Genomic DNA, 18778 nt, shown 5'->3' on the forward strand with positions numbered 1-18778 from the left:
ATTAGGTGAATATTTTAGGGGGAAATGGCAGATTTTGAATAATGTTTGTGAACTCTCTTGATGGCCTAGTATGACAGTTGCCTAGGAAAAAAATCAATGCATTTTCAATGAAAACTACTTATCTGCCTAAGTTTGATGTGAATGTCGATCTCCAGGACCAGCTCTCATTTCCTATTGTCTCCTGGAAGCCCAAAGAATTTTACTAATTTATGTATATATATATATATATAAAATTAGAAAAGAAATATATATGTGTGAGTGGCTACAACAGATACCTGGAAAGACCTCAGACCTCTCAGTCCAGAAAAGCGCAGTGCTAGGAACAGCTAAGATACTGCGCTGGACCATCAAGCTCCCAGGCCTCTGATAGAGGACCCGAGCTTGGAGGAGAAACCACCCGCGGAGGGTGAGAGGGGCGTTTTTTTTATATATATATTTTATCTTATCTTCTTTTAAGACATATTATGCACAGTGTCTTTTTATGTGTGTTGGTCAAAGGTACGTTATTAGGGTGCTATGCTTCTGTCCTACTTTTCCTATTAGTTCTTAATGTAACACTATTTATCAGCTGAGGCGGGTGCCTGTATGAAAAGCTACAATTATGAATTGGTTACTACAGACTTCTGACTACAGAGGCCATCTCAATTAACAGAATATCATAAAGAAGTGCAGCATTCCCAGACATTTAAGGGAATTGGCACTAACCTTGGTGGTGGTGGGAATGAGCTGGGTCACCTCGTTGAGGCTGTGAAGATGAGGAACCAACTCCAGCCACAAGTTGACCTACAAAGCAGCAGGAAAGGATAAAATGATTAAACTTGTAAAGTGAAAAGAGAACTGTGATTGCTGTTCCCTCTGGACTGGTTGCAACAGCTCTGATATCTTCAGGTTTTCTTCTTTAGTTCAGTCTTATCAAAACTCATATTATTCACAGTGATTAGCATTGTAAAAAGATCAATTAAAAAGACCAAAACAAATGTAAAACCTCATCAAAGTCTCAGTTTTACCCACCATTCTTAAAACACTTAAAGTGATTTGTATATTTAAGCCCTGATGTTTCTTTATTGTCTAAAACTCATCAGGACTTATTAACTTTGTAGTCCATGTTATCAGTATGTACTGGCACAAAAAATAAGTGAGCTGATTCATTTCTAAGTCTATTGTTAGCATGGCAAAGACATCATCTGGTCTGAATGTAAAAGCACTAAACTTAAGCAGAACTCTGAAGCGAGTGTTGACATACTTTGTTGGCCCGATAGTGCTCTTTGACCCGTGGCTTCAGGCCAATGTGCAGGTACAGCTGATCTTTCTGGTTGTAGCGAGTCCATGCCACTTCTTCAAAACGGTTTGGCTTTGTGTGGATGAATTTGGTGTCCTGGGGAACAGGCTGGTTTGGGTCCCTGTGAGAAAAATATTACACAGATAAAGGCATAAGTTGTCAGTCTGTAAGTATACCAGATTAATTCAACAATAGTCTGTTTAAAAGCCTTGAGGGACAATACTCTTCTTTTTGACAGCCTACAAATCTTGTTCCTGTAAGTAACATTTAAAAGTTGTTTTCTAGGACATAGTTTCTGCAGAGCAGCAGTAGTTTATTGGAATTTTGTCTCTTAGTTGTGGGCAGGACTGTTAACACAGAGTAAGCCTGTCCTGACCGCCCATTATCCATCTGTTTACACTTTCTCCCACTACCTTACAGCCCCAACTTAAGCCAACTTAAGCAATGTACAACCCCAACTTAACATTACCAGTGCAACAAAAACAATGAGCAATATTGGAGCTATCCAGCCATAAAGTTTTTAGCCAGATTCCAGCTCAGACGAGGAAAACAAAGACGTACTTGGATCTATTTGTCTGCAAGTGGATGCATCGAAGTGGAGCGGAGCAGGGAGCTTGTGGCCTTCCGCTTGTAGCACCTATGTCATCGCTACAGGCTTTTTCAAACATGATTTTTTTTGTTTACTCCTGATTCGCTACTATTTGAGTAAAGAAATACTCAGAAATGCAATTTTGAGCTCAATTTTCTTTATGTATGTACTCCATCGTAAGACAAAAAGGCCACAACAACTTTTTAAAAACACGTTTGTTATTGGAGTGGGTTTCCATTTGAAGCTATGTAGTGCACCTTCAATTTGGACATCTGATAAGCCGTTGTAGTTATTTGGCACAGATCGTCGGGTGTTATTTTCACAACCTTCAAAGGAACTACAACCCTCAAAAGTTCAAACAATTTGCAGCTTTTCCAAGGATTTTTTATTTAATATAAGAGTTTTTCCAACGCATTAGGAGGTGGTTATCATATAAAAGTATATACTGTATGTGTCCAACCCATTGATTATATATACTGTACTGGACAGAGTGAGTGTGACGCCACCCACAGAAAATGGCTTACTTCTGACTTCAACAAAATTAGTCAATTAAAACGCCATTTTTTGTGTGTAGAACGGTTGTAGCAATGTTAGGGCCAGACCTCATCAGTAAACATTGATTGATCTGAGTCGATCTGAGTCATTGTTTCAGGGCCAACCACTCTCGGCAAACAGGAGTGCTTTAGTTTAACCTTATTTTTATCTGATTATTTGTGTTTAAAATTATTTGTGATTTTTTTTTCTCATTATGGAGGACCTATATAATATAATTTAAGTTATTGTTGCACCATTAATGTTAGGTTGGTGTTGTGAGGGGCTGTAAGCTGATGAATACCTGCAGCTCTGCAGAAAATAAGCCCCAAAAAAAAATCACACAGTTTTTTTTAATTTTTAGTTTATTTTGGGGGGGACTAAAAAGTGCATTATCATAATTTAAAGACCACTAGGAACGCTTTTAGAATAGATAAAAATAAAGTTGGAGTGGGACTTTAAGATATTGAGCTAAAACATTTGTGCAACAGCATCCTCTCACTAACACCTGTTTATAAAAATATTACATCATTTTTTTCTTTTTTTTTCTTTAAGTCAATTGTAAAATGGTTTATTCCAGTTGAAAACCGTAAGAAAGGGCCATAGAAGAGTCAGATTTAGCCAGTCTTTATGGATTGCTCAAAAACGGCATCTTGTTAGAATACACAAACACATGTAGCATTCTTGCAACAATAAGAAGTATTGTGTCTTTGTACATAAATATGCTTCAAGCATGCAGCATCATAATGGTTCAGTCAAGAATGTTTGAAATCCCTGCTTTTATACTGCACATGCAGCTTGTGTTCCCCATTTTGAATACTCACTTGCACTTGGACTAAGGAGAATAGAGCCAGCAGTGTGAGCTATGGAAGCCCATTCAGACTCACTGAGCACCCCATTGTCTGAGAGAGGCATGCAAAGCCAGCCAAACCTCATCAGGAACAAGCTTAACAATTCAAATGGCTGGCATAAATCTCCCAGGTACCAAGCATTTCACGACAATTTGGGGTTATATATGTAGATCATTAGTGGCTTTTTGTTCCCCTTAGGCTCGCTGGGCAGGGCAAAGAAAAAGCAAATGTCCTCCCATTACAACTCAGAAAAACAATTATGGCCATGACTACATGCTTGCAGGCAACATGAGACAGAGGGAGAGGAAAGAATTTTAATTTTGCCCCCATCAAGAATGTCCTTCTACAGCCTGTGACCATTAATTAATAATGCATTTAAAGATTTCGTGGAGGGGAACTGCAACGCAAATCAATTACACTGTACACTCCATAAAAGCCACCAGCATATTTCACCACTCCTGCAGTTATCATTGTAGTTTCCCTTTGTGTAAACACAACTAAAATGAAACAGTGGGTTTCAGTGGGTTTATAGTCTTCTAATGGTAAATTTTAGTCTTAAAACAGCTAGAACTGTCCGACAGAAACAAGAAGAAAAATTAAAACAAAACAACACAAAACAATCATTGCACATAAGTAAATTCAGAATGCAATACTAATTTCCTGTTTCCTCAAAATAAATAAATCAAGTGTTCTTTGGTTTAGGAAGAATTTTTAGTGCTAAATTTATCCAATTATATTTTTTTGTATAATAAATAAATGGTGTTCGAGAGGAAAAACACACTGTTGGCAGCTGATGTCAATGTGAGCTTTTTTCAAATGTCATGATAACGTTTTGACATCATTAGACTATTCGTGTATTCAAAGAAAGGCTCAAGACCCAACATTTTAATATGACTTTTAGTTTAAATTTAGGAATTTAATTCATATTTTAATTGTTTTATGGTAAATGGTGTATACTTATACAGTGCTTTTCTACCTTCCTAGAAGGCCCAAAACCTTCCACCGGAGGCAAGGTGGGGTTCAGTGTCTTGCCCAAGGACACCTCGACACGCTTTGTCGGGCAATGTAGAAATCGAACTTGCAGGGCACTCTCCCTCCTTCTTTTCACATTCCATCATCGATTTTAGAAGAACATAAACACTCACTTGAGCACAGGTGTTAGCTCACCTTTGCACAAATAGTTGGCGTAACTGAAGGAAATATTTCACACTAGTTTGTTTAAAGGCATTAGTATGCATGTGTGAACATTATTTGTATTGTGTACATGTTGACATTTTTTTGGAGCCCAGAGGTATGTTATAACATCTGAGTGTGTGTGTGGACAGGCCCCGCCCTTATAGACTTGTATCACATCTGAACCTCACTGTAATGAGTATAACCATCCAGAAACTTGTTGCTTTATGCTGCTTCATGGTTTTACCCCCCTCTATAATCACCCCCCCCCCCTCTCTAACAGCACTCTCTGGGATATTAGAGAGGCCCAGCTGTTGGACAGGACAAGTAAAAAAAAAAAAAAAGAAATCGAACCTGCACTATTCTGATCAGAGGTCGACCACCCTACCACGGCACCACAGTCGCTCAATTTTATGTTTTCTTTTTACTTACTTGATACATTTCTTTATTTACATTCACTGATTTTTATCTTTCCATTAAGGTTTATTTATCTGTTTTAACTTATATTTATTTTATTCCTTTTACATTTTATTTATAACCCCAGTGTTCCTCAGAGGCATCCTCCACATCAGTGACTGACCCTTCTCACTGAACGGGGTCGCTGCAATGGGACTTCCCAGTGCTGGCTCTTTTGCTCAGATCTGGGGGGCCCTGTGTTGGCGTATTCTGTGGACTGATGTGGACATGTCCCCAAAATATCGTATCCTCACTTCAGTACAATGCCAGATTTCTACATTGCATCGTTTTAGTCAATCATCGTATGCTTTTCCATGGTGAGTGCATGTGTGTGTGTGTGGGGGGGGGGGGGGGGGGGGGAGGACTTGTTTTTGTTAATGTCTTGTTCTTGGTTTTTAACATCTGATTATATTTTTATGCAAAGCCTTTTTAGTAGCACATTTTGAAAAAAGTGCTATACAAATAAATTTTGATTTGATTATATTTGTTTTTGATTTTTATTCGATTTTCATTTGATTTGATTTCATCCAAAAATGCAACATATACACCCACTAGCCACTCTATTAGGCACACCTGTCCAGGTGCTTGTTAATGCAAATTTTTAATCAGCCAGTCACATGGCAACAACTGATGAACATGGTCAAGCCAATCTGCTCCAGCTGAAACTGAGCGTCAGAATGAGAAAGAAAGGTGACTGAAGTGACTTTGATGGGCTCTTGCGGCTGAAGACCACACCGGGTGCCACTCCTGTCAGTTTAGAACAAGAAAACTTTACCTTTTCTGATGTTCTTTGCTATTGTGAAAAAAAAAAATGTTCACAAACTAGAATATTCAGGAAACCACCAGGATGCCCCACCTGTCACCCATTTGGAATAATACAAATTTAAAAAAAACTTTTGTTTTTGTTTTTAGCTTGTTAATTTAGACATCAGTCACTTGAAAAATGTTGACAAAAACAATAGCAGGCCATTATTTTTGACCTTCCTTCTAGGGTTGAGCGATGTCCCCTAATTTGGCCGTTGACGATGTTTGCTGTCAACCATCGGGATGGACGATGACATCGTGGGGGGGGGGGGTATTTTTACATTTTTCGTTCTTATATAACTGCTATTCGTTATTTTGCTTTTTTCATTTTATTTCCCAACTAATGGTTAATCCGCGATGATCCAGTATAAACTGAGGGAAGTGACTTTAACAGAAAAAGTAACAAGCAAGATAGAAAAGAAGTGTAGTCGCTCCCGCACTTAATTAGTGAAGTGGACCGGCGGACCGGTCCACGCGGACTTAAAGCTTTGTGTTTGATGGGAAGGGGGGGGGGGGTACATGAGCGGTATGTGTGGGAGATTTAAGACTGCGATCCGTCCCGCAGCTCTAGGGGTACAAGCAACCGAACTCAGAACCGGGTCTAAACGTGTGTCTGAGCACAGCTCGGATCGTCAGCACACACAGCGGTTTGAGCTTCAAAGCAGAAATGTCGCTCAGTCCTTAGAAAACATTCAAACAATCACGCGGATTTGTGTTTCCAGTCGTGTCCCGACTAAATAAAGGCTGATGTTATTCTTACATGTTTACGTGCAGCCAGCAAGCAGCGCCACCCAAAGCTAATGTTGTTAGCCCGTGTTAGCATACTGCTAATCCTGGCTCCGTTCAGAAAAAGCACTGACCACTCCACACGGATTAAAATTCAAATGATGAGCGAACAGGTGTTTGATAATAACCGTAACATTATTAAAAGCACGTTTAGAAGATCATCTCGTATTTTACCGAGCTGACATGTCAATATATATAGCCGCTCGGTGCTGTTATCGTTTTGTATTGAATTGTTACATTCAATAAAGTTTGGAAAAAAAGCCGCTCGGCGGAAGTTGTATCCCCTTCCGGTTTTCAAACTGCGCATGTGGGAATACTGCGCATGTGCGAATGATTTATTCCGACCGAAATTGTGACCTTAGTGAACGTTTTTATATTCTGAAAACATTTTTCTGGGCCCATCTACACGGTTGGATTCTAATCCGACCATTGATCCCATCAGGATATTTTGTACATGTAACCGCGGCTTATGGTGTCGACGCGCAACGTGGCGGGGGCGTGGCATCACGATGGTGGTCTCTCCATCGGGATGTCAGTCACCCATCACGATGGACGATGATATCGTCCATCGGCACAACCCTACTTCCTTCTGGCTTGGTGTCAATCACATCCTCTAGCAAGAGTCCATGGTTAAATTATGTGATTGTTAAAAATGTATTGAGTGTTTTTATTTCCAATGGTACCTCAAACAAATTTTCACACATTTTACCCCTTATTCATTAATGTAATCTAATTCAAAAATTATTGTAGTGACAGAGTAAATGCTCTTTGAAATGTTTGAATAGTTAGAGCAAATAAACACTTTCAAAGCCTTGCATTGATGTGAAACATTTTACAGTAGTTTGCATTTTGCAACACATTACTACTATAAAGTGAATCCCTTGAAATGTCTTCAATTTCGTAAGCGGTTGAAGAGTTACGCTAATTTGAAGAGCATGTGTTATTTTCTGTTGCCAGGGAGAGGTCTGTTGTTAAATGATTCATTCTTTATGAATTTTATTCATAAAATCTTCAAATTTGGGACCTATCTGTACTTTGTAAGCTCTATGTGTAACTCGTACCCTGTCTTGGCGAAGTTGGTCCAGTAGGTCATGACCACGGCGCTAAGCATCACGTCGTTCTTGGAGAAGTTACATGGAAACAACTCTGTGGGTCCAATCATTGGCAGCCCAAACACATACGGGATCTCATCTCCATGAGCTGCGTCTGCCCAGGGCGGTACCTATAAAGAAGCAGAAGAATCACATCACATCAGTATTGGTGAGTAAAACTGACAGAGGCAATGGCCTTTATGGTCTTTAAAAAAACTGAGTTAAGAAACCTAAACAAGGTAAAGACTGGATGATAACCTGTGACATAGAATGAATCATATTCTTTTGTTTGCTGTATCTGCCATAGTATTTAATTTAGTAAAAAAAAATAAAAAAAGTTACTATGTCTATATACAATATATACTATATGCCACCTAAATATAAAACATAAAATTTCAGGTGACAGAAAAAAATAAACCAAAAAAAACATGCTGCAAAATTTAAATCATATGTGTCAAACTCAAGGCCTGGGGTCCAGATATGGCCCGCAATGTCAGTTTATTTGGCCCAAAAGAGCATAAAAGTTTTTAACATCCTAAAATATATATATTTTTTAGTTTATTACATGTTATTTATGTGTGGCCGCAGTTGTTATTATTCAATGTTTGCAGGTCCTATTTGTGTATGCAGAGAAATTGCCATCAGTTAGATGCAAGGCTGTGTGCAGCCTTTTTTTGTAAAATGTTACACTATAATACATGTTCTTTCTAGCTCAGTTTTATGTTATTTTTCTTTATTCACTTGGACAGTCTGATCGTGGGTTTTAATAAGAGGACAAAACTTAAAAGGATTTATGCTAGAGTAACAAGTAAACATGTGTTTTCTATGCAACTGTAATTTTCAATTTAAAAAGTTATCATGAATAAATAATGAGTTATTTACCATTAAGGAGTAGTTACGTTTATTTTTCATTACATTTAGTTACATGTATAAGTTATATCTGGCCCTTTGAGGACAGACACTATGCTGATTTGGCCCTTGGTGAAAATGAGTTTGATACCCCTGATTTAAATTGATTCAAATAATCAATTTTTGCACTAAATTAGACAAAGACATAGGAGGCATGTGACTTTTTACAGAATCACTGTCCTGTCATGTCTCTTCAGTCTTATCTTATGTCCTGAGTTGTGCACTTTTGGTCTACTGTATGTCTGTCACCTGTGTTGTCTCGTGTTGCACTTCCCGTTTTATTTCAGTACACTAACTCTCCTCTCGTTTTAGGCCTTGTCAGTTTCCTACAGGTGTGACTGTTTAATCTTCCATGATTGTTTCCACCTGTGTTTCCCTTCCTCATATCTTAGTCTGACCCTGTGTCTGAATTACCGCCCTAACCCCTATATAGTGCCGCACTATATAGGGTTTTAGTAGTTAGGGATTAGGGTAGGAATTCGGACACAGCCCGAGTCTCCCTTTGTCCTGTGTCAGTTTGTTTGGTTGATTCGTGTGCCATAGCTATAGCTTCTCTCAGAGATTAAAAACTCTTAAACTCTGCATCTGAGTCCAACCCTGTGTTCTGCCCTGACAGGTTTGATAAAAGCATGTAGCAAAATGTATGATAATTAGCATTTTGGGAATTTTATGTTTTAAAAAATCCAGAAAGAATTATTTTATTAAACCTTTTAACAATTACATTTCAGTGTATAGTCTGTTTGTCTGTTGTATGTATGCACACATATATTTAAGCATACAAAAGTATGTGCATATATGTATGTGTGTATGTATTTATGTATGTATGTATGAATATATATATGTGTCTGCTGCAAAATTAGCATAATCCTAATTACTCAAAGGTCTACATGCATAATTAGGTGCAGTTTACCAGTCACCAGTCTTTTGTAAAACTTAATGCAAAGTGGCTTTCAAAGAGCATCAGCAGTGGTTATTTATTTGATAATTATTTCATAAAGTCCACTGGTTTCTCAATAGACAGTGCTCAACTGGCTATAAAACAAAATACCATCTATAAATAAAAACAAGAAATGCTATGATAAAATCCTCCTTTACTGTCAAGCATGGCGGTGGAAAGGTGGTGATGCGGGATTACTACACATGCACTAAACACCTTGAAGTCACTGAGTCAGCCACAAACTAAGAAATGTCATCTTTTTCACAAAAAGACAGACTTCTTAGATCTCACTGTTAAAACCATATAAGGCTTTTTTGTTTTTCGTATACATAAAAACTGGTATCTTTCACACAGCTGGGTACAGCACTTGAAATTTGTAAGGGCTCACCTGCTCTGTTTGACAGTGATGGTAGAAAGCATAAAAGTAGGTAGGAGAGCCAAAACTGGAGTGCAGGTCGGCTGTGGCAACAGCTGGTGCCACCCACTGATGATCGGTGAAAAGTGCCAGAAGTGTTTTCCGGCGGGTCTCTGGGTTGTGCCTGTCCGCCCAGTCAGTGTACATAAACTTGATGGTTTCTCTGAGTATGTCTTTGCCCTCTGGGTAGCCGTAGAGGTCATCAACAAAGCTGGACACGGCGTAGTCAAAGTCGTTGGCCTGAACTCCGTTGTCATTGTCGACAATAAGCTCCACGAACTTAAGGCCTTCACCCTGGTTGACCCCCAGCATTATATCATAGTTGAGAAATTCACCTGAAAAGAAACCGGATAAATTGGAAACAAATCCCGACCCCAAAGAAAAACTTTGAAATAGCTAGCTCAATATTAAACGATACCTTGTTCCATCAGTATTTGGGGGTCATCAGGTATTACGTCTCCATCTATAACAGGTCCGAATGCAATGTGATAGCGGGCTGGCTGGATGTCTTGATCCACAAGCTCTTTAAAAGGTTTTTTTTGCAGGCACGTCACAAGCTCCACAGTGTCCTCCAGGTTACACCCCACCTTCCGGGCCAGCATCCGGGCGTACTTGGCAGGCTGAAAACTGACAGCCCAGCTGGAGAGTGCTGTACCACTCTGAGCAATGGCTCGCTGGAAAAGACCTGATGACAAAAACAAAAAGATATGCAATCTGTTTCAAATGTGTTCACTTGACTTTTTTTAATTGCATGTAGCAAACATCTAAAAATGAGCCATAGTGATAAACGATAAAACAAACGCACATCAGCAACAATTCCTTTATTAAAGTCCAATGTACAAAGATTGTTTCACAAATACAGATGTATTGATCGCAAAGTGCTTTTTGACAACATAAAAATAAACAAGACAATATATCCAATCTGTATCAACGGATTTCCAGACAACACATCAGTGTTGGATGTAGATTTTGAACAAAGTTGTAAAGTTTTGTAACTTTCCTTTTTTAGAGATTATCTCAGCATTTCTTTTTTCTAATTTTAAGGTTGTATTAAGACTCAAAGAATTCATTGGTCAGGAGAGAGTCTTGGTCCGGATCGAGTCCAAACCTGCACTTGGTCTGTATTCAGACTGTCGTTAACCGGAGTCTTCTGTTTTAAACCAATGCTTGTGAACAAAATGATGTGACTGAAGACAGATGTCCAGCAGTGCCTGTCCCACAATGGGTTGTCCTTAAAGCAAGCGCCTTGAATGCTCCAATGAAGCTTGACCAAAGGTTGATCAGTGTCTGTCCTGCAAAGCTCTCAGGTAATATTAACCTTTGCCAATACTTTACAGAAGAAAGTTTACTCTCTTGCTTTTATTAAGAAAAAATATATTTAAAAAAATGTCTGTGTTCTTGGAACCTCAAATCATGTCAAGTCTTTTAGCTTTTTTTACCTTATGAAACACGTCTATCAATATTAACTGACTTCAATTCTTTTTTTTCTTGCATTACTAAATTGTTTATATTCTTGGGCTTCAAAATAAATTGCTCATTTACACCAAGCCGTCTGTCCAGGGTGTGCCCCTGAAAGGTATACAGCATGTTAAGAAAATGGATGGATGGATGGATGGATGGATGGATGGATGGATGGATGGATGGATGGATGGATGGATGGATGGATGGATGGATGGATGGATGGACACCAAACAGTTCTGTCCCCAAAATTATTCTAACTCGTTTTGAAATGACCCATGTAGTCATTGACACTCTTCAAGAGACTGAAATAGGAAAAAAGGCTGTTTTTAATGAAATATACCAAACCCATGCCTCTTCTTCATACCCAAATGGATGTTCAGAATTCTCCATTGGTTCTGGGTTTTTTGACCAGGACTCACCCTTGGTGGAGTTGCTCCAGCGGTTGCCCTCAGAGTAGTGCGACAGAGTTAGCAGGTTCACACAGGAAGCACCAGCACCAGAGCCGAAAACGGTGATCCGCAATGGGTCGCCCCCGAAGGCCGCTATGTTCTCACTGGTCCAACGAAGGGCCTGGATCTGGTCCAATAAACCGTAATTCCCTTTAGCAGCCTGGTCACCAGTACTCAGGAATCCTGTGTAGGACAGCAAACAGCGGAGAAGAGCTTGGTTTATCAACTTATTACTACTATTGTATAAATGGATCATAAAACGAAAAAAGGGTTTCATGAGAATCCAATTATTCATCTAAAGAAAACTTTAGAACATCTATAACTTATGTCTGAAAAAAAAGACCTTCAGTAAGTTGATTTTAAACCAAAAAGTACAAGATACCTTTGTGCAACAAAGAATAAAAGCAAAAGTAATAAATTGTATATGTTTTTTAATTACCAAACACTGTCCTTCAGCTGGAAAAAGAAAGGAAATAGAATGCTATTCAGTCCTGAAATCCAACTATTCTGAAAGCAGATAAGTTAATGGAAACACTGCTTCGTTATAAAAAGAAAACAGAAATAAAATATTTCTTTAAAAGGCAAATTTTATTTTATTTATTTAATCTTATGGGATTGGCATTTCATGGCATTTGAAGGTAACCTGTAGAAAATGATGTAAGATGTATGTAGGTAATAATCCAGTCCCTCAGTGGTGACCAAAAGCCTCAAACCTACGTGACATCCTCCCCTTAACAACACCACCGAGAGGGCCATCACCCCTGATCTACTTTTCATTTGAAGCCCAGCCGGGAGGCAGTTTGACGATCCACTCATACTGAGGAATGAAAGCACAAAAAAACATAAGGAGCCTAAAGTGTCTTCGAGGGAGCTCTGCTTTTGAAGAGGATTTTCCTGTACAAGCCCAGAAACTTTCTTCAGTTTAGATGTGTTCATATCTAGTCTCCTGTCCTCACATTTCTACTAAGCTGTCATCAAATGTAACTGTGCAGTTACATTTAAATGAAATCCTTTTTACCCCGTGTCAGTCACCATTTCTTTAACCACCGCAACTACAAATATATGACAAACTGGAAATCGTCCATAGCAGCCAAATAAAAAGCAAATAAAGAAAGTAAGAAGCAGGTCTCAGAACTGGAGGAATCAGACACAGGTCCTTAACTCCAAGACAACACATGCCAGCACAACTACACTCAATTTATAAGGTACACCTTAGTACTGGGTTGGACCCCCTTTTTTCTTCAGAACTGCCTTAATTCTTGGTGACATAGATTCAACAAGGTACTGGAAACCAAACCCAGTTTTGTTTCTGTAACTGCTTCCCATAAAAACATGGTTCTTTGAATTGTGCTTATCTCCATTTAAAAGGGAATGAGTTATATCAACTAATTTGGAAAGCTTGTAACAAACCACCAGGGGAAGGTAAATATTAGATCCAAGATAATCTAACCCAACACTGAGAAATTAATCAAAGTAACTTTGTGAAACGGGAATCATTTATCATCTCAAACACACTGTGGCCGACCAGAGCAATTCTGCGACACATCCAGGGTGCTATTAGCTGGGTAATTAAAACCAGAAATGACCATCAATAAATAACAGAATGAATAGAGGAGAAGAGACACAAACAGGAGCAGCTGTAAACAGGAGAGTCCAAAACGTTAAATGATCTGGAAGTTTTGGGATTTCTTCCCATCACTGCAGTCACATTTAAGTGTTTGCTCTCTGGTCCAGGCAAAATGACTGCTTCTCTGCTGGACACAAAAGATCACAAATGCCTCTAAGATCTGTCAAACAAACACCCTCCATGAGGGTTGAGACTGCAGCTCCACCTTTGAGCCGTCTGACGACAATATGAAGGTGAACCTTCATCCAGAAATCCAGCTTTTATCCCTTTTATCTCTGTCCAAGCAGAGAGAGGGCTGGATGAGGAGAAAAATGAGATTTTTTTTTATGCTCCCCTTTTCTAAAAGCATCTATTTTCCACAGTCATGGTCGGGGTACCATAATCTCCCTTCTGTTTTCTCCTTTTCACCATCTATCCTTTTGACTCTGGGTGTCAAGAAAGATTGAATGTGAAAGAGGAGCAGGGGAAAGCTTAGGAGGGAAAACACCCCCGGTGAAGCATGCACTCCGGCACAAATGTTGGATTCTGAGACTGACAGGAAAAGAGGATATGCAAATGGAGGGAAACGCTTGGATTAATGAGCATGTAGAGAACAAAACAGTAAGACTGCAGATTGCTAAAGAGTTACCAGCACAAAACTGACTCGACCCTGCCTGGTTGGACCGCTGACTGTTTATGAGTAGTGGAGTGAGTGACCCCTCCCCGTCGTGTTCCAGACAGGAAGTATCGACTGGCTCCATTTTTAACATACTTTATTATTTCTATTTTAATTTAATTTAAGTTTAAATCTTAATTAAAAGCCCATGCTCTCCTGTTGAACGTTAATAATGTTTGATTGATTCTCTCGTGCCCGCTTTCAGTGGAAGGGGTGTGGACTTCCGACAAAAACTGGCAAGTAAATCTACTTTACTTGGTTGGAGACAGAAAAAAAAAGCCATTTATGGGTGTCGTCACACTCATTTGGTCTTCTTCTCATAAACTATCAATGGGATTGACACACAGAGACTCTTGCTTGATGACCATCGGCTAAAGCTTTGGAGTCAAAACTCTGCTTAGTATCAAAATAGAGATCTCCTCATTCATACTTGGTGATGGTAAGCTATGGTTGTAGCCACAGCTGCCCTGGGGCAGACTGACATAGGCGTGGCTGCCAGTTCGCGCCTACGGCCCCTCTGACCATCACCGGGATCATTCATGCGCATTCACACACCAGAGGTAAGGAGGGTGAAGTGTCTTGCCCAAGGACACAACGACATTTTTGGCTGGTGGGAGCGGGGATCGAACTGCCAACCCTTCGATCATTGGACGACCCGCTCTACCACCTGAGCCACTGTCACATCATATACTTACTTTCTAGAGAGAGAAAAAATGAAAGAGGCACATCCAACTTACTGGTCATTACAAGAAAATATAGAAATTTTCAAAAAGACAAAATTATTCAAGTAACATTTTTTTAGGATAGTAAAAATATGTTGAAAAGTTTTGCCAATTTACATTTCAAACTGAACAATATGAATCTTTGAAGGAGCTTTGACATCAACGGATTCAGATGTTTAAAAAAAACACAAAAATTGAGATTTATATGGTTTTCTATGTGCTTTTTAGCGGCTCAGATGAATACGAGTGAAGCACGGCAGTGGCTAATGGGCTAATCCGCTTAGCACGGCTAAAATGCTTTTGGCAAAGCGGACTAAAGTTCTGCAGAACCTCCCAGCAACAGATTGTAGTTTAGCAACCTGATGGATCAGGGGATATGTACAACGCTCTGAAAAAAAGGCCGACATCGTGGCGAATAAGCGTTACCAGTTTACTTTCGCGTGTGAGAAGTGTGGCTGCAAAGGTGCAGCAGAGCAGACTGATTATGTAAACAAAGTACCTTTGCCACATTAAAGCAACTTTCCTTCATTCTGTCCTGCTGCCTCATCATCACACTTTATCGCTTCTGGAAAGAATCAGTACCCCCCCCCCCCCCCCCCCCTTATTTTTGAAGCACCATTCAGGCTTCAGGCTCTTGAACCGTTTAAAAGTACTGGAGAAGCTAAAATAAGCAATGTTAAAAAATAAACAACATTTTATTTCCCCTATAGAAACTTATTGGTTAAGGCACATTCATTCCATTTTATTTCTTATACTGAAAAATATTTTGTTGTGGAAATCAGACAATGTTGACTGTTCCCTTTCTACATTTTAACTTAACAAAATAAAAGCACTATGAATTTTGGTAAATGCAACTTATATATGAAATACAGTTGCAGTGCTTAACAATGTGATCATTAAATAAACTGAAAATGACCATTTTATTACAGTGGAAGACATTGAAATTCAGGTAGAGCTTTTTCAAAGTCATATTTAAAAAAAAAATGTTTCGGTAATATATCGGGATGCGTATCGTATCGCAGGGCAAGTATCGGGATACGTATCGTATCGCCAGACTCATGCCAATACACACCCCTATTAATAAGGTCTGCAATAAATTCTCTAAACATACAACTATGAAGGGTGTATTTGAGATAAACAAAATGTATAAATGATGTCTGTTTTAACTAGTATTCATTTTAAGAAAATTCTATTTATAAAGAACTGATTAGAAAAGGGCCGCGAGGAAAGGCTTACCACTAAAGTTAGCTCTGAGGTATTAGATGCTAATATGTTGCTTGTTTTATGTTATTCATTTTTGGATTGCATGCTTTATGAAAAATGCTATAAATTGAGATTGATTGATTCAATAATCTAAACTTACTTTTCCTGACATTTACAAATTTGGCAAAAAACAAATACAATTTGTATTTCAGATACACCTAGTATTTTTTTCTTTCACAAATGAAAATAAATTGAAAAACATTTGAGCTTACATCACAGCCATGGCCTCACCTAAACTGCACTCCTCTCCCTCCTCCCCTTGTGTCTCTCTGCAGATGTCTGCTTAAAACAAACAGTGCAGCATTGCCTCAAATGTTAGCAGAGGCTCAGCAGCGCTCCATCCATTTCTGTTCTGCTCTCACAACAGCGCACAGACAGCGGCGGCCCGTCGAGGGCCGCTGCCTGGGGAAAATGCTGATGATGCACACAGTGCTTCTCACTGGATCTAATGAATATAGAGCTACAGGACGCTCACTCATTCAACTTTTATTTAAACAGCAGAGTATGCTCGCTCCTTAATGTTTGCACTGTGGCACTTTCAAATGTGTGTCGGCAGCAAATTGGCTGTCAGGGTCTCGTGTTTCATCTTCTGACGGCAGTGGGCGCAGGGGCGAAATATGACACTATCATATTTTTGTTTACACAGCTTGGTTGTGTTGACTCGGGCTAATCCACACAATCGATTATGTCGAAAATGAATTGCTGACCTGATAATTTCCCAGTTAAAGAATACTGGAGTTGAATTTGTGAATTTATTCACTTTCATGCTGGGTATTTGACCATTTAGCCCATTGCATTCTCAGTGGACACACAAAGAGGGTCTTCTTAACCCTTGTGCTATCCAAGGCACTTTACCATTGGGAGTGGGGTCATCTGGACCCCACGAGACAGTGCGCTGAACCTTTTTTCTTCAATGATATGTGATCTTCACTGGTGTCCATGGATTACATGAAATTCTCTTCACTTTTATCCACCATTGTCATAGTAGGGCTAACACATCAATGTAAAAGTGGGGTCATTTTGACCCCACAAGATAGCACAAGGGTTAAAAAAGATATTTGATGTTGAGGATCTTCTTCATGGTGATTCTATGACTGCTGAAAAAAATAAAAAATCACAAAGAAGATCACCCAACAGCAGCCAAAAAACATTGACCTAAGGCTGACATGAACAAGGAGAAGCAACATGAAGCTCAGATGAAGACACAGAGTGTTAGTCTGTCAGGTATGATCAGGCATCTATGTTTACCCAGACTCCTTCAGTGCAGCGGCATGCAGCTTCGGTTTCAAAATGCTGGTCGCTTCAGTGCCTTTGAAGTTTTTATCGTAGCACTGTTTATTTCAGGGGACAGCACAAAGTAATAAAACAAAGCTCGGCGTGATTCTGTCCCCTGTCCTTGATGCTGTCCTTGGGTTGAAAAAGTATGCTTTCTACTTTTAGAAGCATTTTCTCCTCAAGTTTGGAAAACATTTCAGATTTTACAAATCTGCTAAAAGTTCTTTGAGAGTTATCAAATAGCGGATATCTTACTTAGAAATTCAAAAACAAATTCTAAATTGGCATTGTAACATGAGGACAAACAAAACAAATCCCATTAGTGGTCACACACAGCCACACTCTGGAACCGTTTTGCCGCAAAAAGGCATTGAGTCTTTGATATGACTCAGCCTGAACTGACAACTTTCCGGGCAGAGGGCGGACATTCTACCAGATATGCATTACATACAGCATTATATCAACAAGTATGTGCACTGACTGCATAAGAGAGTTGAACTGAATGGCCCCTCCCCCCCAAGAAGCCAATGCTGGTGTGAAAAATGTGGGGGGAAGCAAAAGCAAGATTTTCAGTGGTTGTCATTTAACGGGAACAATTGATGAAAAGTAAAAAATACCTTTACGCTTATGAAGCCTCATGAAGCTTAGAGGCTGTCATTTTAGATTAGTTTAGCTAAAAAACGCTGTTTTCTGAAACCTTTAAACACATTGATTTATGCTATTTCACGCTATCCAAACCAGAAAATTCTGAAACGACAACTATAAAAGTAATCTACTAATGTTTTATTTCAGATTTACTAATGAATTCGTGAATAAGCTGTTAAAATATAGTAAATTGCTCAGAAACTCAATGAGACGGACTCCTCACCGTAAGAATTGTCCAATTTAAACCAGAAAAACACAATAAGAAGGGAAAATGTGGTTTTGGTTTGACTAAACAGAAAATCAACAACAGACATCCTTTCGGCTGCAGCCTTGAAACTAGAGCTGCCTGATTGAACACAAGAATAATTTGTTTTTTGCTCAGCACCAAGACTTAGCCAAACAACCCTGCCAAAATTAAAAACTACAGAGCCAAAAAAGAAGAAACAAACAAGTTATGAAACAAATTAAATATTGGATTCAGTCCTAGTTCCAAAATGTAGCAGTGTACCTGTTAAAGTGGTTTTGTCCAAAATTCTCACTGATTCAAATCTGCACACAAGGAAGATTACATTTGACTTGAATATAACATCACTAAAATGACAGGAAATGTATCACGATCAACATTACATCCAGAATTAAGACATTGACTGTATATGAGAATTGGACTGAGTGACTCCTCCTCCCTCACATTCCAAACAGGAACATCCACTGGTTCCAAGAAGTCAAAATCCTAAAGACTTCTATAGATCAGAAGAGATTTTCCGGCTCCGGGTTACACAGCTGGACGCGTGGCGTGCCTCTCTGCGAATACTACTATCTTCAAATTACTTAAAAGGTTGATTTTCCCCAAAAAAGAGAGC

At 39.1% G+C, this 18778-nt stretch overlaps 1 protein-coding gene across 6 annotated transcripts in view; it reads right to left on the reverse strand.

Moving 5' to 3' along the window:
• The window catches only part of nlgn1 (neuroligin 1), a 406572-nt gene that overhangs the window by 16486 nt on the left and 371308 nt on the right, over window positions 1–18778 (reverse strand). For all 6 annotated transcript variants that reach the window (XM_078945410.1, XM_078945409.1, XM_020701552.3 and 3 more), the window contains 6 exons: window positions 11702–11914; window positions 10240–10506; window positions 9795–10156; window positions 7531–7691; window positions 1244–1400; window positions 706–783 (listed from right to left, as the gene is read on the reverse strand). In XM_078945410.1, coding sequence (XP_078801536.1) covers window positions 706–783; window positions 1244–1400; window positions 7531–7691; window positions 9795–10156; window positions 10240–10506; window positions 11702–11914 — 1238 coding nt within the window. The remainder of the gene's footprint in view (window positions 1–705; window positions 784–1243; window positions 1401–7530; window positions 7692–9794; window positions 10157–10239; window positions 10507–11701; window positions 11915–18778) is intronic.

Source organism: Oryzias latipes, chromosome 4 (assembly GCF_053564925.1).
Source record: "Oryzias latipes strain Hd-rR chromosome 4, Olatipes_Hd-rR_3.1".
NCBI classification, from domain to species: Eukaryota; Metazoa; Chordata; class Actinopteri; order Beloniformes; family Adrianichthyidae; genus Oryzias; species Oryzias latipes.